Consider the following 22,266-nt stretch of genomic DNA (forward strand, 5'->3'; position numbering starts at 1 on the left):
TAAGGCATCTTTGAAAAGGGGGTTTGACTTGTCAAACAGTGGTGGATTTTTCCTGGACCTTGGCGATGAGCTTCTCTGCAATGTTGTCTGCCATTTTAAATGCTCGAGCCCTTTAAAGTTGGATGGATTTTGATTTGCTTTCAATGTTTTTATTTTTCATCATCTGGGGGAATAAAAAAATTTTCTGAAAGTGATCCCAACAATATCGTTTCTCTGTGTCGTTATCGATATAGTTGTGGTGTGGCCTCTGCTATTCTCAGTTAGAGTTAGAACAATTTTTAAAACTTTATGGTTATAGTTATCATTATAGTTATCATTTGTGGCCTTTAAAGTCTCTTTAATAAGTAGTACTGTTGTCAGAGGCCAAGCACCAAAGGTGCGTAGGCAACTACCATGTGTTACTTTTCTTCTTCTTCTTCTTCTTCTACTTCCGCCATTGAAGTCTTTGGCAGCTCACAGAACCGTTTGGAGGAAAGTTATAAAATTTGGCACACTGGTAGAGAACAGTCTGAATTTACACCATAGCAAATTCGGGGTATCTTTCTCTTACCCTCTAGTGCCACCAGCAGCTCAAATTATCCGTTATTTTAGTTGATTTCCTGTATTAACCTATCAGATGTGTGTGCTTCTCACCTGTCTAGCTGCATGTTGATATCAGACACACTGAATAAGATCTGTGAAGTTCTCGTGCTTGTGTATGTATCCACTTTTTCACATTTTCAGATCAAATTGTTATTTATTTTAAAGCTGTCTGTATTCTGCAAATATTAAACTTTTGTTTTAGTTCAGCGAATGATTGACAGGTTAGTGGTGGTGCATCTTTGCTGTCCGGAACGTATTTATGATGGATTAGCGTTTACACCTCAAATGCGATGTGCCACATGTGTTTTTGACTACCTTCGTATGTGGTTTTTGTGAACCGATCACAAAACATTTTAGACCCCGCTTGGTGGAAAGTTATGCAATTTGGCACACTGATAGAGAACAGTCTAAACTTATACCATAGCAAATTTGGGGTATCTATCTCTTACCCTCTAGCACTTTTTGATAGATTTATCCATTCTCATAAAATGCATTCAAATTAGAATTCGACGGTGAGCACGGCAAAGAGGTTGTTTAGAAATATCTTGGCAATGCTTTGGCATATTGAAACAAAACTTGGTATATGTCATAGCCATCATGCCCTGAGGGTACCAGAGCTGGGTTGGCACAGCGTTTGCTACCCAAGAGCAATATTTAGCTGATTAAAATGTAGTGCAGAGCATAACTAGAAAAATATGTATATTTACTATAGTAATTTTTATGACTTTAAAATTTGATCAGTTTCCATGAATTTCCTAGTCTTGAAAAACACAGTTTTCAAATTTCCTGATATATCCAGGATGTCCATAACCATGGGAACCCTGAAATGACAATTTAGATTTAGGACACTGAACATTAGAATGCAACACCACAGTTCACCATTTTATTCAAATCAATCCTACTAAAAATGGAAGACGGTATGAGAAAACTCCTTTCCATCACTCTGCAACGTTTGAATTGTCTTCTGAAATCTTTCGGATATGAAACCATTTCTTTCGAATCTGTAGTTACAAATAGCCTACAGTTTATGACTCATTCACCGTGTAACTCTACAATCCCTGACAATCATTATCCTATAGTACCTGCGCCTACATAACCTACTTGTGTTGCTTTAGATTGTGGTTCAAAGTAACAGTATAATTACTACAGTAACCATTCAACAGTACATAGAGCTTAGTACAGTTACCATGGTTACTGTTAAATTGTTTCCTGCACACATATTATAATGTCATGCTTCTGATGGGTTACTGTAGAAAACAAATATGCAATAAATAACATATTTGTAGACCAGACAACTTATTTAAACAAAAAAATGACTGGGATCCATAGTCTCTGATATTGAGAATCTACAAGAGAGAGAGAGAAAATGGAAGTACAGAAATCACAACCCAATATTATTATAATTAATATCTACATAAAACCATTTATGAGCAATATAAACAAATTACCTTGTTTTCCTGCATACTAAATTTCCATACTGTACAGTAGCTCACTTAAGTCACACTTAAAACTGTCTGAATGTCATTCCATTAGATGACAAAATATAAAAGCTCAAGTGTCATTAGCAAACAAATGATGGCAGAGTTTTTTGGGGGTCACTGAGTATATTATTCAAAATAGACTCAAATAATGTATACATTGATGTACAGCGTATGTTGAATGTTTGCAGTACAGTAGTTCATTATTGGTCATCTACAACATTTAATTGTTTAATTTTGGTTTCAGCAGTCAGAATTTGAGTCAAATGGCTGCTCATTTGAGGCAATTGGCTGATACATATGGAACGCAGTAAGACTAAATACTATGTCGAGGCAAACCCAAACCTGGTCAGCACCCCCTCGGACCCCCCTGAAGTTTGACATGTAGGAGATCTCCAAACTGGATCTATTTTTAAGTTCCTAACAACTTTATGAAGGCTGAAGAGAGACTTTCCGCTTGTGGCAGCCTTATCAAATACCATCGACTCATTGCCCTTGATGTTGTTTCATCAAATTCTTAATGGTCCACCTCTGGCCAGTACAAGAGCGCAGGACCAGAGCGTAACCAAAGTAAATATTAGCTGGCACAATCTCGAGACAGCGTCCTGTAGCTTGATTGATGATTGGTTCATTCTTCATGGAACAAAGAAAAATCATTTTAGTGACCAAAGGCAAAAGGACAAATTTTTAACACTGTGCTCTAGAAAAATGAGAGCATTTCACCTGTGCAAAGTGCCAAGTTTTCTGGAGTACACTGGAGACTTTCTCACAGTTGAGGAGCTGAGGGTAGCTGCTGATTTTATCATCTACCACACAGCGAGTATCTTCACCGGTGCTTCCCAAAGGACCCAGGAAAAGATTACCCTCCTTAGTGTAGCGACCCAGCTACAAAACGAACCACAGAGGAGATGATGTGAATTTATTTAATTCAGTGATTTGGTAACTGGGTCACTGAATCATTTAGGAGCATTTTGGCAACACATTTTGGCAGAGATGGCTATTTCCATAATGACAATTAATTTATCAGAATTATTAGCTAGGTCAAGCAACAATAACTCATTGTGCCCTGTATATGTACCCAACATATTGGTTGGGTGATTTTAGTTCACAGAAGTCTCCGCATGGTTTTTCCCATATATTAAAACGTTTAAGTAAAAATATATGTAGGTAAATATAGCAGTTTATTTCTTATTCTGTTTTGTTATATTGGTGTATACAAATGACAATGATTATCTCTTGTGTTGTGTTCGTTTGTGCTAACACCTTTTGTGTTGCTGGTCAAAAATTACCGGCCCACTAAGATTGTTAATAAATCTCTCATACTGCATATATTATCCCAAGATATTGCATTAGATCTTTTTGTCAACTTCTTTTTTAGTGATTATGGCAGGTTTTGTACTTCTTTTTTGGACATATTTAAAAAACTAAATCATTGATAGAAGGATTAATTGAACTGAGCTAGTGGGGACACTCCCTGCAGAATTAAAAAATTATAATAATTATTATTATGTAATGAATTAATAACCACTTGCTTGATCTTGCTTGGTGTCATTTTAAAGCATATAATCTGAGCTTTACAATGTACAGGTGCATCTCAATAAATTAGAATGTCGTGGAAAAGTTCATTTATTTCAGAAATTCAACTCAAATTGTGAAACTCGTGTATTAAATAAATTCAATGCACACAGACTGAAGTAGTTTAAGTCTTTGGTTCTTTTAATTGTGATGATTTTGGCTCACATTTAACAAAAACCCACCAATTCACTATCTCAAAAAATTAGAATATGGTGACATGCCAATCAGCTAATCAACTCAAAACACCTGCAAAGGTTTCCTGAGCCTTCAAAATGGTCTCTCAGTTTGGTTCATTAGGCTACACAATCATGGGGAAGACTGCTGATCTGACAGATGTCCAGAAGACAATCATTGACACCCTTCACAAGGAGGGTAAGCCACAAACATTCATTGCCAAAGAAGCTGGCTGTTCACAGAGTGCTGTATCCAAGCATGTTAACAGAAAGTTGAGTGGAAGGAAAAAGTGTGGAAGAAAAGGATGCACAACCAACCGAGAGAACCGCAGCCTTATGAGGATTGTCAAGCAAAATCGATTCAAGAATTTGGGTGAACTTCACAAGGAATGGACTGAGGCTGGGGTCAAGGCATCAAGAGCCACCACACACAGACGTGTCAAGGAATTTGGCTACAGTTGTCGTATTCCTCTTGTTAAGCTCTCCTGAACCACAGACAACGTCAGAGGCATCTTACCTGGGCTAAGGAGAAGAAGAACTGGACTGTTGCCCAGTGGTCCAAAATCCTCTTTTCAGATGAGAGCAAGTTTTGTATTTCATTGGAAACCAAGGTCCTAGAGTCTGGAGGAAGGGTGGAGAAGCTCATAGCCCAAGTTGCTTGAAGTCCATTGTTAAGTTTCCACAGTCTTTGATGATTTGGGGTGCAATGTCATCTGCTGGTGTTGGTCCATTGTGTTTTTTGAAAACCAAAGTCACTGCACCCGTTTACCAAGAAACTTCTGCTGACCAGCTTTTTAAAGATGCTGATTTCATTTTCCAGCAGGATTTGGCACCTGCCCACACTGCCAAAAGCACCAAAAGTTGGTTAAATGACCATGGTGTTGGTGTGCATGACAGGCCAGCAAACTCACCAGACCTGAACCCCATAGAGAATCTATGGGGTATTGTCAAGAGGAAAATGAGAAACAAGAGACCAAAAAATGCAGATGAGCTGAAGGCCACTGTCAAAGAAACCTGGGCTTCCATACCACCTCAGCAGTGCCACAAACTGATCACCTCCATGCCACGCCAAATTGAGGCAGTAATTAAAGCAAAAGGAGCCCCTACCAAGTATTGAGTACATATACAGTAAATGAACATACTTTCCAGAAGGCCAACAATTCACTAAAAATGTTTTTTTTATTGGTCTTATGATGTATTCTAATTTTTTGAGATAGTGAATTGGTGGGTTTTTGTTAAATGTGAGCCAAAATCATCACATTTAAAAGAACCAAAGACTTAAACTACTTCAGTCTGTGTGCATTGAATTTATTTAATACACGAGTTTCACAATTTGAGTTGAATTACTGAAATAAATGAACTTTTCCACGACATTCTAATTTATTGAGATGCACCTGTATATATCTGATCCTACCAATTCTTAAATAATGGCTTTTAATTTGCTGACAAATTGGAACTGTTTTGTTCTCATAATTTGCAAATTTGTTATTACAACAAATATATTCAGAGTTGGTAAAAACATAAAAAGATGAGATAGCCATGTGCTATATATCGCTGGAAAGGTCTCAATTATTAAAATGCAATGAGCAAATTTGTTTCACTCAGAGGCCAAACTGCAGTGAATATTAGTGTATGAAATTCCCACTGACACAAATAAATGTAATAAACATGAGTGTCTTTTTGTCATGTTTTTTCTTATTACTTTCTGAAACATACATATAACATAGACAATGTCATATCTTAACTTACAGCAGACTATCCCGATTCAAACGAGCTCAAACACAACATAATATGATGAGTAGACCTTTAAATATACTTCAAAGAGTGTCCTTGGAAAAACAATGCACAAAAAGGCACTGAACTCATGTTTTGTGTGTGTGTGTGTGTGTGTGTGTGTGCACACTTGTCCGAGGATTTTGTGTCCAAACACACACTCACATACTGTATGTGCTCATCTAAATGATTGGCATGCTCCTGAACACTTAATATTTCTTTATTTTGTAGTCTAATCCATTCATTTCCAATGGCCGGTCACTTTAGACCGGGAACACAACAGGTGTAACAAAGTAAAATAAAAGCAATAAAATTGTATGAAAATTATCTAAAATAAAAAAAAAAATATATATATATATATATATATATATATATATATATATATATATATATATATATATATATAGATATATTGTGTTCACATGCCCTGTGTGAACAAAGTCATAGAATTTTATCCCAAATGGATGAGATAAACTACAGTTTTCAGAAAAAAAAAACATGTATCCCTGCTTAGAATCTTTTCAATCAAAACCCAAACTTTCTTTTTCGGGTCTCCATTCATACCACTCAAAAAAACCAAACCGAAAATGTAGATGTTGTCATATTTCTTTATCATCCTGATATTTCATTGCGTAGTTTCCCCTAATGAACAGAATGCACAAAACTGTGTCATGTGTCCCTCTAGACATAACCTATTTCCTGTCTTCAGAGTGAGTGTGGGGTCAAGTCAGTGGAAATGTACTGCTGAGATGTGTGTTTTTCTACCTGAGGTCCCCAGCCATGACAGGGGTGCAGAGTTGCTGTATGGTTTTCCTTCATGCCCTGGTCCACACACAGATGGGTAACATTGGTATTGCGAATCTAGCACAAATTAAAAAAAGTTCAATGACTGATAGTTAAGCCTGCTCTCTGTTTGTAAATTTATAATTTCATGGTGAAATCTGCTTTGATAACCCCTTTAATATTATTATCAGATCTAAAAGATGATGCAGTGCCTCCTTAAAAGTAACACTTTACACAAAAATGAAAGATCTGTTGAAATTTACTCTTCACATTTACACAAAACACAAAAGAAAAAATTGGAACACAAAAGAAGAAATTTTTAAGAAAGTACGCTCCTCTTTTCCATTTAATAAAAGTGAATGGGGACAGGTGCTGTCAATTTTCAAAACAGACCGAAATTTATGTGACAACAAAGATGATAATTGGCATTGGTTTTAGTGTCTTGTTACAGTGCATATTGTTATTGACATCAAACCTTGAGCGATGTTTGACGTGCAATTTTTATTTATTTTTTTGTCATTTTTAGAGCTCCCCATTGTTGTTCACTTTCATTGTATGGGGAAGAGTGGTAAGGACATTCTTCAAAACTGCTCCTTTTGTGTTTCCCCCCCAAAAAAAAAAAAAAGGCAAAGTCATAGGGTTTTGTTTCACAGGGTATGTTTTAGAACATAAGCCTGAGTAAAGATTTAACAGAATGTTACATTTTGTACAAACTAATCATTTAAAAATAACTGGTCAGATAATGTTCTTTAGGGCCATTGTTTAAATTCACAGATCCCAGAACAAAACAAATAAATAAAATGATGGCTTTCGGAACTAGTTAAAAGAATTTTCATCCCTCCTTTTCTTTAAAAAAAAGCAAACATCTGGGTTCCAGTGAGGCACTTACAATGGAAGTGAATGGGGCCAATCTGTAAACGTTAAAATACTCACTATTTCAAAAGTGTAGCCACAAGACTTAAACAATATGGTTGCTAACATTAATTTAGTGTGATCAAATTGCTTAATAACATTTTCTATGTAAAGTTATAGACAATTTTACAACTTAATTGCCATGACAATGTAATGTCAACAAACCCTAAAACGACTGTAAAAATGTCAATTTAAACAGCATTACAGCTCAAATAATACATGAGTTTTAGCAGAAGATTTAATGTAAGTGCTTTTATAAAATTATTAGCTTCACATTTCTGCCTTTAAACCCTCCAAAAATTGGCCCCATTCACTTCCATTGTAGGTGCCTCACTGTAACTCATATTTTTGCTTTTTTTAAAGAAAAGAAGTTACGAGTCGAAATTAATTTTAGTGGTCATCAACATTATGCCACAAATGCTGTCGATTGAGCTTAACTTGTTTTGAATGCGGAATATCCCTTTAAGTCAGGCACACTGAGTAGGCTGTACCATATAGGACTACTAAAAAAGTGGCAACAGTTTTAATCAAAGACCCAGGTTGAGCCATTTGTTATGGTACTCACTTCTCCATAAAACAGAGTGTTGTTGTATCTCCTCATCTCTGGGTAGATATTGTCGAGGTACCACTCAAAGCTTTTGCACTGGAGTCTTTTTCTAAGTGCGACTCTCTGGGATATGTCACCATAATCAATACCATGGTTCTGCATGCACAAAGAAAGTGAGCATATACTTGAATGGCACAGAGAGAAAGGATATAATTATACATGTTGTAGTATTACAACTACAGTATGTTGCGTTCTAACTAGGGGTGGCTCATGATGGTTGACTACACAACACAAGAACGCGACTGAAAATATTGACAATTCATGCTGCACTACACAGATTTTTGTCCAATCAAATCCTCTCTAGATTGAGAATGTCCCTCTACGTGCAACAGACCAAAAACTAGCAAATCATGGTTCATGAGCATGACAAAACTAAAGCCAATTGGCTTTTTGTTTTTTTAAAGTCCCACCCAAACTTCCTGTTTTAATAGCAAACATTGTGTTTAATTTCATTAGTCGAGTAGTCGTTCAGGCAACCCACAACAAGTAAATTTTGAAAATATATAGTTTTACACATCCCTAGTTCTTAGATACCTTCATTGGGAGGTTCCATGCCAAATAGACATTAGATTTGTATTGGTCCATCCAGACTTCTGCCACACGAAGGGCGTTTCGTCTAGTGTGAAATGCGATGTTACTGTGGTATGGCTTTTTTGTCCTCGCAATATGGGCCACCCTGGAACAGGGCAGGACTTCCATGCTTCCTCCACACAGCCAAACCTAGGGTTTAGACACACACACCTAAAAAACTTCAGTCCTGACAGAATTAAGACTTTTGTGAGCTTACAATACATTTCAAATGAATGCTCTCTGGACTAAGATTAGGGAGGCTGAGTTATGATTGCTCTACTTTAGTGGAGAGATATGGGTGGCACACTAACCCTGATTCCCAGCTCTATATTCTCGCCTCCATACACGTCCATCCCTGCGTCCAGCAGGCCCAACTCCCCGAAGTATTCCCGGTTTACCACAAAAGAGCAGCCTATCATTGCAGGTGTCCTAAAAACAGTTTGTACAGATCATATTTTCAATGAAGTTATTTTTCTGATATAGGCCTTCTGAATAATTAAAACACAACAGTACATAAAAATAAGTCTAAAATATTTGAAGAAGATAAAAAATAATGTAAATGTTAAAAAAGAAACAGAATATACTGGGTTCAATGCAAGTTAAGCTCAGTTGACAGCATTTGTGGCATAATGTTGATAACCACAAAAACATTTTCAACTTGTCCGTCCTTTTCTTCATAAAAAGCAAAAATCGAGGTTACAGTGAGACACTTAAAATGTAAGTGAATGGGGCCAATTTTTGAGGGTTAAAAGGTAGAAATGTGAAGCTTATACATTTATTAAAAGCACTTATATTCATTCTTCTGTTAAAACTTGTGTATTATTTGAGCTGTAAAGTTGTTTAAATTGTCGTTTTTGCAGCAGACTACTAAATTACCGTGATTACAGGGTTTACGTTGTTATATCATCACGACAACTGTGGGATTGCAAATTTAAGCGTAACTATAAGATCAGGTGGTCTACTGTCTTTCATATAACATCACATGAAAAACTAAAGTGATTCTCATTGTATTGGGCTTTCAAGGTATTTGGTATCGTAATTCTGTGAGATCATCTACACATGGCTGCATCCTGTTTGTCAACTTGAACAAGAGTGTATGTGAATGAAAATGTGTTTCTCATGCTAACTGAGGCTGTCACCTTTTGTCTGTGATGGCTCTAGATGCCCCAGCCCCATTCTGTGAATTGGTGGCCTATATTCATGATTCAGTCAATGTCTGAGTCAAAAGTAAATGCATTGCCATTGGTGTGGACCCTTCCTTATTTCTATGAAAATTAAGTTGTCTGAGTGATATAGTTATGCTGATTGGATTAGGGCTGGAGAAACCCCAGTCTGTAGCGGGTTCAGTTGCATTCTTTGTTTAAGTTTCACCTGAACACTTTGTTACCACCTGGAAGGACTGCCCACTGAATGCCTATAAACTACAATGTATGCCTCCCTAAGTTAGACTTGATGACTGCAGCGTGAGACAACACATTCTGACGTATAGACTAAGAGATTTTATCACACTAAAATCATGTTAACATGCATATTGTTTACATCTTGTGGTTCTTTTGAAACAGTGAGTATTTTAACGTTTACGGATTGGCCCCCATTCACTTCCATTGTAAGAGCCTCAATGTAACTCAGATTTTTGCTTTTTTTGAAGAAAAGAAGTCAAAATAAATTTTTATGGTAATCAGTATTATGCCACAAATGCTGTCACTTGAGCTTTACTTGTATTGAACCCAGAATATTCCTTTAAAACAAAGTTAATTGGATTATATGGGACAACTGAATTTATGTTAATTTTCCCATTCTGGATAATGAGCTATTTCTAGAAAGACTTTATTTGAGAGAATATTGGGCTTTACACACATTACTTTTTCAAAACATCCATTTTAACCACATGTTAAGGCCATTTTTAACACTGCTTTGAAGAATGGAAATGGAAATCAAAAATCAAAATGTGAGTGGTCTGACTTTTAGTTCATGTTTATTAGCTTTAAGGTCATCTAAATATTCTAGTGTGTTCCTAAAAGTTGACAGAATCAATTAGACATTTAAAGTTTGCAGTCTTACTCTTCCGAGAAAATTTACAAAAATATTGAGCCCTCATTTTGTCCAGCCAAAGAACTGAGAATGTCCCTTCCCCAAATACCAACTTCTTCTGACTATAAAGAGTAAGTAAAAAATCATGATCATGTTATTTAAAAAAACGAAGAACACTTCCATATGTCCTGCCACCAGTATTGGGTAACGTTACTTTTAAAAGTAACTCGTTAGAATATTGGGTTACTCCTTAAAAAATTACCTTTAAGTAACTTAATTAATTAAAAAGTTAATTTTTATGGAAAGTAAAGCGTTACATTACTTTTGCGTTATTTTTGCATTACTTTTTTCTTTACAGCCACTTTCTCTTCTGCTATGCTATGCATTCCATACAAATACACCATGCATTGCATACAAGAGACATTACAGGTCATGCTAGCTACTGTACAACACTCATGTCAAAACAACATAGTAAACAAACAGATATTTAGAAAGTTGGTCTTCACATCATATTTATAATAAAGAATCAATAACATGAATATGCATGATTTGTTTTTACATCAGCATGGCAGCCAATTTGAATAATGAAGAATAACCACTGTCTTACCTAAAGCAACAAAGTCCAACACTTGAACCTGCATCATATATGTCATCATGTGCTGTGCCCATCGAAAATGTCAGAGTCAACTTAAGATGTTTTTCAAAAGTCAGGATAAAATTCAGTGGGGAATGCCAGCCTAACATGCTCAAGGAATGTGTCTGACAATAAATGAATATTTTTCATTTAAGTTATCTCAGTGCACACTTGTTTTGAGCTGATCCAAGGTACATACAGACGCCACTGGTTGACTGCATACAACTGCAAATGCGCATGTTGATATAACTTGAATGGAATCATTTTTAATGCTACCAAAATGTCATAAAAACGGTTTGTTTCATAATCAAACTACTTGTTTATTATAAAACAAAAATGTAGAATCTTTTAGAAACTAAGATGTTTTCTCTGCATACACAATCAATGTAGAACTTTGCAAGAAGCCACTGACCCAGAGTCAGCTTTTCTCATCCCATTCTCCCAGTTACAGGGAGCTCTAACACAGAGCATTTTGGCTGCATAAGTCAGTGAATTTAGTGAGTATTTCACCCTGTGTATCATGTCATGGCCAGTGGAAGACTAGTCTTATAATCCCTCTGCCTAAATGCATTTACTGATTTTTTAATGCAGTGTGTATTAACACATTAATCAATCACATGTCACTCAACCGAATGTTGACCTCATATTAAAGCACGCAATTTTTCCGGCTTGTATAGCTAATGTGCATGCGCGTTATCGAGTTGACTGACAGGCGATGTCTGCATCTAAAAGGTGATTGGCTCTTTTACCTGCAAGATGGGACTTCCTTTCTACATCCATTGACTATTGGGTGCTAGAGCTTCTTTGTGGGGCGTTCTAATTTCTCCCATTCATTTAAGTGACTTGTCTCTGCTAAATAGTCTCTGGCCTCACACTCTATAGAACTACAATACCCATCATGCACTATGTCTCCTCCCCAAAGTTTGCACAATTTTACTCGTGATTTCTCGCAATACAGGGAAAGTAGAGGTGCACAAAAGCAATGCCTTACTTTACATATAAAGTAACTCCGATATTACGATCTAAAATAAAAAATATTGCGTTACTTTACTCGTTACTTGAAAAAAGTAATCTGATTTACGCTTTACTTTTAACACAGTACCCCCAACACTGCCTGCCACTACTTCCTGTTTTAATAGGAAATACGTTAACAGAGGAAAGACATTTGCACTGTTAGCAATGGGGTATTTAAGCAACGTTTCAGTCTTGTACATGATTTTTAAAGGGTGTTAGCACCGCTTTTAACCATTTTGAAAATCTTTATGGTCCTAACCCAGAACTGAGTGCCAAAGATATACACCATGAAACAATGCAGTGTTCGAATGTAAAGATGATTAATAAAAGGCATCCACTCATAAACTATATCATGCTATTCTCATTAAAGGGATAGTTCACCCAAAAAAGTCATTTTTACTATAAATCTCCACTTTCACATTCTTTTTTTTTTTTTAGCCGATGAGCCTTCTTCATGCATATCACCACCTACTGGGCAGGGAGGAGAATTTATAGTAAAAAAAATTCTTAAATATGGATCTTTTTCTCACCCACACCTATCATATCACTTCAGAAGACATGGATTTAACCACTAGAGTAATTTAACTTACTTGTATGCTGCCTTTATGTGCTTTCTGGAGCTTCAAAGTTCTGGTCACCATTCACTTGCATTGTATGGACCTACAAAGCTGAAATATTCTTCTAAAAAGCTTTGTTTGTGTTCAGCAGAAAAAAGAAATCCATACACATCTGGGATGGCATAAGGGTGAGTAAATGATGAGAGAATTTAAATTTTTGGGTGAACTATCCCTTTAAATATGTATGCGATTTGTTCAGAAACTTTCATTCACTGTGATGAAAAAAATGTCCATTGACAGCAAAAAAATTTTACAAGACTTTAGACAACTAGATGAATATACTAGGCACCATTTCCACAGATGGACAAGCTGTTATTAAAACAGTTTGCAGGCTCATTGCGTGCTGTGCTTCTGTCCAGTCAATGTTTTAATATTGTTTACTTTGAAATAAGAATGATAACCCAAGGGTTACAAATGAACAGCGTAAAATCTCACAACCCTGTATGAATTATTAAAGTATGAGCAGTGTGAAACGTGGAATGAGATAGCCCAGGGATAACAATTTCAAGTGTGAAACAGTTTCAAGTGTGAAAAGCCCAGTAGAATCATACCTGATGGGGGCAGAGGTGTCCCCTTCATCCCACCACTGTTTAGGTGGGTTGATATACATACACCAGAGCTCCCAGTTATAACCATGGCCGGAGTTCTCATAGCGCTCCAGCTCGAAGGTCTCATCTTTTATGTTATCTATGGATGGTAGGATGATCCTCTTGTGGTTCTCCTTAATTCTAGACAGAATCGGTTCAGCCCTGGTGTGCGAATGTAGAGGTTAGATCTTTACAAGCAAAGCTGAATCATTACACACAGTGTTAATAAAACTCCTTTCAACTGTAAATCTAAGCTTGGCTTGAGAATGTGTTGCCTGGATTCTCTCCTCATATCAACCAATTAGATATTGGACTTACAGAGTGCACATGAACTGTGAAGCCTTCTGTCTATGACCTAATTTATCCTGTTTATTATGCACTTTAGTATAACTACAGCGAGGCATATATGGCGATATGTCTGGTTGAATAACCTATGTTCGGATCACCCGAGAGGGATGTTAATACCAGGTGTAAACAGGGCCTAAAAATCGAAGTGAGAGTGAGAACATCTACCAGAACTAGAGGCAGAACAGGGAGTGTAAGAGTGCTAGATTCTCACCATGCAGGCGTGAACTCAACATGGGCATCGAAGAATCCTGTCACCTCTCCAGTGGCCACTTTCCAGCCCTCGATACGAGCACGGATGAGTCCCTCTCTCTTCTGATTGCGCACTATTTTGATAAGACCTGGGTAGCGCTTGTTGACATACTCCTCCAGTGGCCCTTTCAGTTGTTCTATCAGGCATACATACACACACACACACATAAACGGTAAAGAGGGAGAGAAATCTTGTTTCATGGTGCATGAGTGCTGTAGCTGTGCTTAAACCACACCAGAGGGAATGTGTCTCCTACGCCAACACTCTTCCATGCCTTTGATCTGTGTTACAGGGATGAACACCATCCCCTTGAAAAACACTTTCTTGGAAAGTAGTCTCTTACCCCAAATTAAACACTGTCATCTGCATCCCGAGTGACAAACCGTGAATCACTGACATTATGAGGACAGGGATGGGTGTGCTACTTCTCTGCCCCCTTGTTTAAGCAAATGTAGGCTTTTCCCCTTGCGCTGATGGACAGTTGGCCCTCTGTCATCGGCTCATGCTAACAGTGTGATGGAAATTGTCTCTCTGGGAAGGGTTAAGCACACACTCTGATACATTAGACAGGCATGTCCATGCACAACATGGGTGGCACTTGCCAAACTACTCCAGGTTATCTGTGTTGACAGTCATGGTCACTGTTGCTAGGTTGTTTTTGGTAGTTACTAGGTTGCTCTAGGTGGTTGCTAGGGTGTTTTGGATGGTTGCTAGGTGGCTGTTTATTGGTCCAAGTCAAAAGATCCCACCAACAGCAAAAATCGCACATTTGACGGTTGCTATTCTGTTGCTAAGTTGTTCTTGGTGGTTGCTAAGGCATTGCTAGGTGGTTGCTAGGGTATTCTGGTTTCTTCCTGTAGAGGGTTGCTAAGGTGTTCTGGGTGGTTCATCAGCACTGCACTTTATTACTCTTACTCTTATATCTCACACCGGACTGTCATAAATTATATTATTATTATATTATATTCTCTCTTAACAATTTACTATCAACCAACAGCCTGAATGTCAATACAGTACAATACAACCTACCGTACATTCTATATATACTATATATAATTTTTTTATTGAATAATGTGTATCTATATTGTGTGTATTGTATACTGTACAGTGTATGTTATTATTTGTCTATTGTGTTGTGTGTAATTATGTGTATATTAGACTTTAAATTGTGTTGTGTTAATCTGATGTTTATTGTAAATTGGTATATGTCTCATCACTGTCACGACTGCTATGTTGCTCGGAACTGCACCCAAGAATTTCACACACCATTGCACTTGTGTATATGGTTGTGTGACAATAAAAGTGATTTGATTTTATTTGAATTGGTTGCAAGGTAAATATGACACAAATTCCTCCAATTTAAATCTGTGGAATGTTTTATTTTTATTTTTTCTCATTGTATTGTCCACCAGCGAAAATCGTACATTTGACGGTTGCTGTGCTGTTGCTATGTTGCTTTTGGTAGTTACTATGTTGTTCTGGGTGGTTGCTAGGATTTTTTTCGATGGTTGCTATGTGGTAGCTTATTGGTCCAAGTCAAAAGAGCCCACGACCAGCAAAAATAGCACATTTAATGGTTGCTATGCTGTTGCTAGGTTGTTCTTGATGGTTGCTAAGGCATTTCTAGGTGGTTGCTTGGGTGTTCTGGGTGGTTCCTATGTGGTTGCTAAGGTGTTTTGGGTGGTTGCAAGGTGAATATGTCTCAGGTTCCTCCTTCAACATAAATCTATGGAATTTGTTTTACCCATTTTATTGTTAGCCAGCAAAAATTGCACATTTGACAGTTGCTATGCTGTTGCTAGGTTGTTATTTGTGGTTGCTAAGGCGTTGCTAGATGGCTGAAAGGGTGTTCTGGGTGGTTGCTTGGTGGATATGAGACTGGTTCCTCTTGCAACATAAATCTATGATTTTTTTTTGTTGCTGTTGCCCATTTTATGGTCAGCCAGCGAAAATCGTACATTTGATGATTGATATGCTATTGCTGGGTTGTTCTTGGTCATTGCTAGGGTGTTTTAGGTGGTTTTTATGACGTTGCTAGGGTGTTCTGGGTGGTTACTAGGAGGTTGCTAACTGGTCCAAGTAAAAAGAGCCTACCACTAGCAAAAACTGTACATTTGACGGTAACTAGAGTATGCTATTGCAGGTTGTTCTTGATGGTTGCTTGGGCATAGCTAGGTGGTTACTGGATGCTCCAAGTCAAAAGAGCCCACCACCAAGCATCTATGATTCTCTGATCCTTCAATGTAAGTCTTTAGGATTTTTTTCACCCATTTTATGTCACCTAGCGAAAATAATATTTGATCGCTAAAGTAATAGCACACCTCTGCTTGTTTGTTTTATGATTATTGTGTTTACCCCTAAATAACTATTAAATCTGATTTTGTACCTTGTTGATCTTAACTTATTTCTCACCATCATCACTGTTGTCATCCACCAAGATGATCTCTTTTAGGAGATGGGCTGGAGTGTGATTGACAGCCGAATGGACCGAACGCAGGATGACAGACAACGCCTCATTTACGAAAATGAAGATGATGGAGATCTGTGGTAAGTCACGGGGGTAATAGGCCTTTTTGCATCTAAAAAAACATAGTACATGGAAAAACAAAATTATAATTTTCTTCTGGTTCTTATCTAAGATCTTCTCTTTATCTGTTAAATGAACCACCAGACTGCTTTAAGCTTGGGTACACAAGCAGGTGTAAAACCTTTCTTTTCTTAACAGAAGTGAAACCAGTTCTGGCATTGTTATTTTGCACACTCTCATGGAAAAAATTAAAGAGGGCCAATGGGGCTTACATATGAAGATTATTTCTAGAACCTGGTTTAGTTAACTCAAAAACAATAAATGTCATTTTCCTCTCCAATCTTAGAAAATTGTAAATGTTCACATATGCTCAGATAATTAGTGAATTTTAAGTAAAGATTGTGAAAAATAAACATTAATTTAATTTTGTGTACATCTTATTTGCTATCATTAAATTGCATTACATATATCAGCCTTATATTGACCATTGGCCACCTTGTTCTCTAGATATTGGTATTTTCACCGACCAATGTACTGGACTATGTTTTTCATTTCTGGTCAGTGAACTGAATCTATCTTACATTAAGAGTGACTGTAGCTTTAAAACTATAGGTCTGACGGTAATGTGAAGCTCACTTGCTGGGCCGATAGTCAGGAATGGACCTATCCAAAGAGATTTTGTTGCTCAGAAATGCATTGTAGCCGTATTTCTCCCTCAGGTACTTGGCCTCCTTTTCTTCCACCGGTGTAAGTGTTGCTGGCAGCCCTCCTCTACCACGACCACCAAAACCCTCGATGAGTCCAAGAGACTTTGACAAACCTGTTCAAATTAATTGATTGAATTAACTCAATGGATTTATTGTAGTGTTCTGCTGTGTCCTAATTGCCTTGTTGTGTTTAAATTGTGCTTTTTGTGTAAAAAGTTAAATGGCTCTAATCCTTTGAACATTCCCAAAAAATTCCAGGACATATTAAAATAATACTTAACATTGATGGTCACAGTACAATATAATTACACATGTACTACTATGTAATAACTATGAACAGCATTTTGCTGAGCTTGTAATTACAGAATGTTTTATTTAAATTTTTTCTGCTTTTGTAAAAAAAATCATAATGCTATAAAAATAGGATTTATTTTCTATATTTATTTTTTCGTATGGTGTTCTGCTGTGTCCTAATTGCCTTGTTGTGTTTAAATGGCGCCTTTTGTGTAAAAAGTTAAATGACTCTAATCCTTTGAGCATTTCCAAAAAATTCAAGGACATATTAAAATAATATTTAACATATAACATATATTTATCATGGTCATAGTACAATGTAATTACACATGTATTACTATGTAATAAAATGAACAGCATTTTGCTGAGCAAAAGTTTTTTTATGTTGCTATTGTAATTTATCATATTAACATGGGTACAACGTGGCTTAAGGAGCCACCTTTAGGTAATATGTGCTTTCTTCTGGTCCAAAATATATGATGATTGAAAAAATATATTTATTTTACTGAATATTGTTTATTTTTATTATTTTTTTATTCTTATATTTTATTTTTTTGTTTTATTTAATTAAAAAAAATTGGGTAACTATAAGGCTGATTTTATGAAACCTGTCAAGGAAATGTCCTGGTTATATTTAACCACAAATTAATAAATAAAAAAAGAAAATGAATTTAGGACAAAGATTTTTTTTTTTTTTGTATTTTGACATAATTTTTTAGGACATTTTAGCCCTCAATTGTCTTTACCATAATGTGTCCACACGTTTTAACTTTATTAATACTCATAACTTTAACACAGTAATTTTTTAATGTATTACAGTAAAAAGATGCTGTTGTACAATAATTTTTTAAAATACAAATCAGCAAAAATAAAAGGTAATACCAAGTTAGTACTACTATGATGTATAAATACTTTATAGTTTAAATAATATCTCTCTCTCTTTTTTTTTTTTTTTTACGTTGCTAATACTTATGTGAGAATATCATAATGACCTCTTTTTGTGTTGTGGTAATGAGAACTGGTTTGTAAAATATGGATAACTGTCAAGAAAAAAATGTCACAATGAAAAAAAATATCTTAATGGACATAAAAATAGGATTCATTTTCTATATGCAGAAAAAAATATGTTTGTTTCTTTTGATTTTAGAGTAAAATTGGAAAAGGACATTTTCTTGACAAGTTTCACGTGAATTACCAATAAAAGCGGCTAGAGGGATCTTGTACCTCTCACTTAGGCTATTGTGATAAGCAGCGTTGGGGAGTAACGGAATACATGTAACGGGATTACGTATTTAAAATACAAACTATAAGTAACTGTATTCCACTACAGTTACAATTTAAATAATTGGTAATTAGAATACAGTTACATTCAAAAAGTATTTTGATTACTGAAGAGATTACTTTGCATTTTATTCAATTGTTTCATTTAATATTTAGTCCTTTCAGATGGAAAACATTTATACATATAAATGATGCGATCCAAATTTGAACAGCGGTGAAACACTTTCTTATGATGTGTTACATTCATACGAGCAGACAGAGAAGTAAGTTTGAAGTAAGTTTGGAGCACAAGAAATAGAAATAAACCTTGTGTAAATTGTCAGCTTTACGCTAAGCTAAAATATTATTTCTAGCCATTTTACATGCACATGTTACCAGACACGATCATATTTTTTGTTTATCAAGAAAATTCACGTTGGATCATAATTTCTTTTTTTCTAGTAAGACCTTTGATATTAGGGCAAAAATCATATTCTTGATAATATGTTTTTTTATTGTTTTCCTGTAAAAATATCTAAAAATCCTTAAAACAAGATCAGTTTGATTGATCTTGTTTTAGAAACAACACTGCGTAAGATATTTAGATTTTTCAGAGAATGTATTTTTAACGTGTATTTTGTCTTACTGTACTGACAGAGTTTTTATAGTCAAAACAAGTGAAAAAATCTACCAGTGCTGAAGAAGTAATCCAAAGTATTTAGAATACATTACTGACCTTGAGTAATCTAATGAAATACATTACAAATTACATTTTACAGCATGTATTCTGTAATCTGTAGTGGAATACATTTCAAAAGTAACCCTCACAACCCTGGTGATAGGGTACTGTCCAGAAACAGGTGATAGGGCAAAATTTGTCACCATATGCATATGCATATAATACTTTTGTTTTAGCAAGATATTTTTAGTCATTAAAAAGAGTTACCGTTCAGTTGTCTGTACACCACATCTTCCAGTGATCCCAGTCGTTGTAGGAGCACATCATAAGTGATGCTGGTCTCTTGAGCAGATTTATTCAGTTGCGTCTGTCCTCTCGCATCAGCAGCCAGTTGTTCACCAACAGCCTTGGCTGTGCGGAAATTGCACTTGCCCCAAAAAGTAATGAAGCCGGCCACCGTAAACACATTCAGCACCAGTAAGATTTTCCATCTTCTCATCACAAAGACCATGAATGATTTTGGCGTTCTGAACCCAGTGAATCGCATCTTGAAATATATTTCAAAGAGATTCAACTCGTGCTGTGCGGAAAGAAAAACTGACAGAAACTGACAGAAAGCCTAGTGAGCTGCCAACCAAATCCGCATTTGGCGCGTTTGAATCGTTCGTTTGAACGTTGACGATGCCCAAAAAATGTCATTCGAACGTTCGAACGCGCATACGATGCCCAAAATGCGGTCTAGGTAGGCAGCTCACCTAGATTTTGAAACACAACCAAAGGCTTCTGAATTTCAAACTTGTACTAGGCTAATAATAATAATCTCCAAAAAAAAAACAAAAAAAAAAACAAAAAAATGTAAACAAATCTGCTTTATTTGACCAATAACAAGCTATTTGTTGCACAAAACGTTATTACGTGAAATATAGTAGCCTATCTGTGGCACTTGCCATTTTGGCTGACACAGTTTATTCAATAAATTTACCACAACACTCACCATTTCAGATTGCTAAAATGCATCGTGCACTGGAACATAGTGGAGTCGGCCCGTGAGCTTTCATCCGTATTGTTTTCAGTATTCACATGTTCTTATTAATACACTCCACATGGGAATTGTATGCGCATACTTCAAAGAGTCACAGCAAAGGTTCGTAAACTGCAGTCATTCATCACAGGACATCTTTCAGTCAATGACAAACACAGCTGTCCTCTGCTGGAACTATAAGAGCATGATTTAAGAGGTCAGGCTTATGGAGTGTTTCCCACGATCTTGTATTACTGTATGAATTGCTGTGTGTATTTGCCCTGGATAAGCAGAAGTATCTCTCCACTTCAGCTATAAGAGTCCGCATCGTCTCCAACAGGATTCATCCCTGAGAACATCAAACGCAGCGTTCATTGTCAACGTTAGGCTATTTCCTATCACGCCTTTATAGCATCGTTCTTCCACGCAACGTTGATCCACGAGCAGCTAACATCTTCTGCCATCCACATTGTTTTCTGCAGTTAATGTGCTCTGATAAATCGTTTTGTCCACATAACGCTGCTGGAAAGCGCCTCAGCTGAGAATGTTGGAAAACATGGAGTGGATGCAGCATGTGGAGCAGATGCCGCTTCTTTCACTCTGTTCACCTATTTGGAGGACACCAAATGAGCCAGTTCTGTTTATGTCAAAATGATACAGAATTATTTCCATGTTTAATATAGGTTAAGTTTCTAATTCATAGTTTACACCAAATTGAAAATGCTGTCATTATTTTTCATTCTTCTGTGGTAAAAAAAAAAAAAAGATAGTTGTTTACTCAAAAAAACCTAGGAAACTATTTCCATGCAGAAATTGCTTGTATTTTCAAGGAAAGTCCACACAATTCTTGGTGGCTTTAATTAGAAAGTCTCAAGTAAAGTTTACTTGGCAAACTCTTTGTTTGTAACTTTTACTTGAGTGATGTAGCACTGAATTAAGCCATGCCTTTAAAAGTTACTAGCATTACAATGCTTCTTCAATGCTCTTCCACAGGGATGCATCCTATGTAGTCTATTAAACAACATCACCTTGCTTTAACCGCATTAGACTAAAGATCCTGAGCTGTGCACGCGGACATGAACACTTAGTGCACAAAACACGATGATGGTAGCATTCATCAGATAATTGTATTGGTCATGAGCGGGTAATTTTGTGTAGAAATGAACTTCAGACTTCTTAAAACACAAAGTTACCAATTGTAACAACAAAATTAGCAATACAAACAGTGTAAATAAACTTGCAAACATTGAAACCATGTGAGCTTATTCATTTTTCAAGCCCAGTGCATGCTGGGAACACCAGCTTAGAAAAGTTAAGTAAAATGTACTTATTTTATTGACCTGTAAAATGTACTAAAATTAGCAAATAAATATGACAAGGTTTTCTACTTTAGGATTGATACATGATGACGCATTGTAAAGATAACAAGCCATATAAAATAAAATTTATAAGGTAGAGCATTATGTATTTTCACGTTCATGCTTAAACTAACTTATTCAATGTAGAACATACTTAATCTTTTCTGCTATATTTACTTCATCACATAATATTTTTTTCAGTGCACACCTGAAGTTGTTATGCCACGTTCCAGAGAAAGTTGGAGGTGGGAATACCCAAGATGAAATTTCCCCCTTCCGACTTCAGTGCATCCCAGTCAATCACACATCACATTCACATGTACACATGTCAAATGTAATGGGATGCACAGTCTTCCAGATGCTAGATGGCTATCTAGTAGCTATCTAGTAATCGCACCCTATTCTGATTCCCCTTAACGATTCCGGTTCCTTATTGGTTCCATTAACGATTTCAGTAACAATTCTTTTAGTACTTTTGGGAAGAAT

At 36.3% G+C, this 22,266-nt stretch overlaps 2 protein-coding genes across 4 annotated transcripts in view; one reads left to right on the forward strand and one right to left on the reverse strand.

The window, feature by feature from the left end:
• Positions 1-17,217, forward strand: part of LOC127422350 (calcium-binding protein 8-like) — a 138,174-nt gene extending 120,957 nt beyond the window's left edge. Inside the window, exons 6-7 of the transcript XR_007894153.1 lie at positions 16,387-16,481; positions 17,181-17,217. The gene's annotated coding sequence lies outside the window, so the exon portion shown is untranslated. The remainder of the gene's footprint in view (positions 1-16,386; positions 16,482-17,180) is intronic.
• On the reverse strand, positions 1,418-20,937 carry LOC127422340 (polypeptide N-acetylgalactosaminyltransferase 17-like). 3 transcript variants are annotated; one of them, XM_051665794.1, is made up of 12 exons: positions 20,396-20,937; positions 19,669-19,981; positions 17,098-17,281; positions 16,347-16,513; positions 13,896-14,070; positions 13,301-13,498; positions 8,765-8,882; positions 8,418-8,603; positions 7,842-7,979; positions 6,347-6,442; positions 2,784-2,945; positions 1,420-2,693 (listed from the first exon to the last, which is right to left on the reverse strand). In XM_051665794.1, the coding sequence occupies exons 1-12, from the start codon at positions 20,396-20,398 to the stop codon at positions 2,547-2,549; spliced, it is 1,887 nt and encodes a 628-aa protein (XP_051521754.1). In that variant the 5' UTR covers positions 20,399-20,937; the 3' UTR covers positions 1,420-2,546. The 3 variants fall into 3 exon arrangements, with proteins under 3 accessions (XP_051521756.1, XP_051521754.1, XP_051521755.1); XM_051665795.1 differs by having other exon boundaries at positions 1,421-2,693; positions 19,669-19,948; XM_051665796.1 differs by lacking the exons at positions 13,301-13,498; positions 13,896-14,070; positions 16,347-16,513; ... (1 more) ...; positions 19,669-19,981; positions 20,396-20,937 and having other exon boundaries at positions 1,418-2,693; positions 8,418-8,624; positions 8,765-8,808.
• Positions 20,938-22,266: the final 1,329 nt, after the last annotated feature.

Source organism: Myxocyprinus asiaticus, chromosome 31, assembly GCF_019703515.2.
Source record: "Myxocyprinus asiaticus isolate MX2 ecotype Aquarium Trade chromosome 31, UBuf_Myxa_2, whole genome shotgun sequence".
NCBI lineage: Eukaryota > Metazoa > Chordata > Actinopteri > Cypriniformes > Catostomidae > Myxocyprinus > Myxocyprinus asiaticus.

Excerpts from the sequence above, each read along its gene's own strand:
- LOC127422340 (XM_051665794.1), bottom strand. Across the intron at positions 13,499-13,895 it reads GTTGAGTTCACGCCTGCATG|GGCTGAACCGATTCTGTCTA; the intron begins GTGAGAATCTAG and ends TTCGCACACCAG. Across the intron at positions 2,946-6,346 it reads GTCATGGCTGGGGACCTCAG|CTGGGTCGCTACACTAAGGA; the intron begins GTAGAAAAACAC and ends TTCGTTTTGTAG.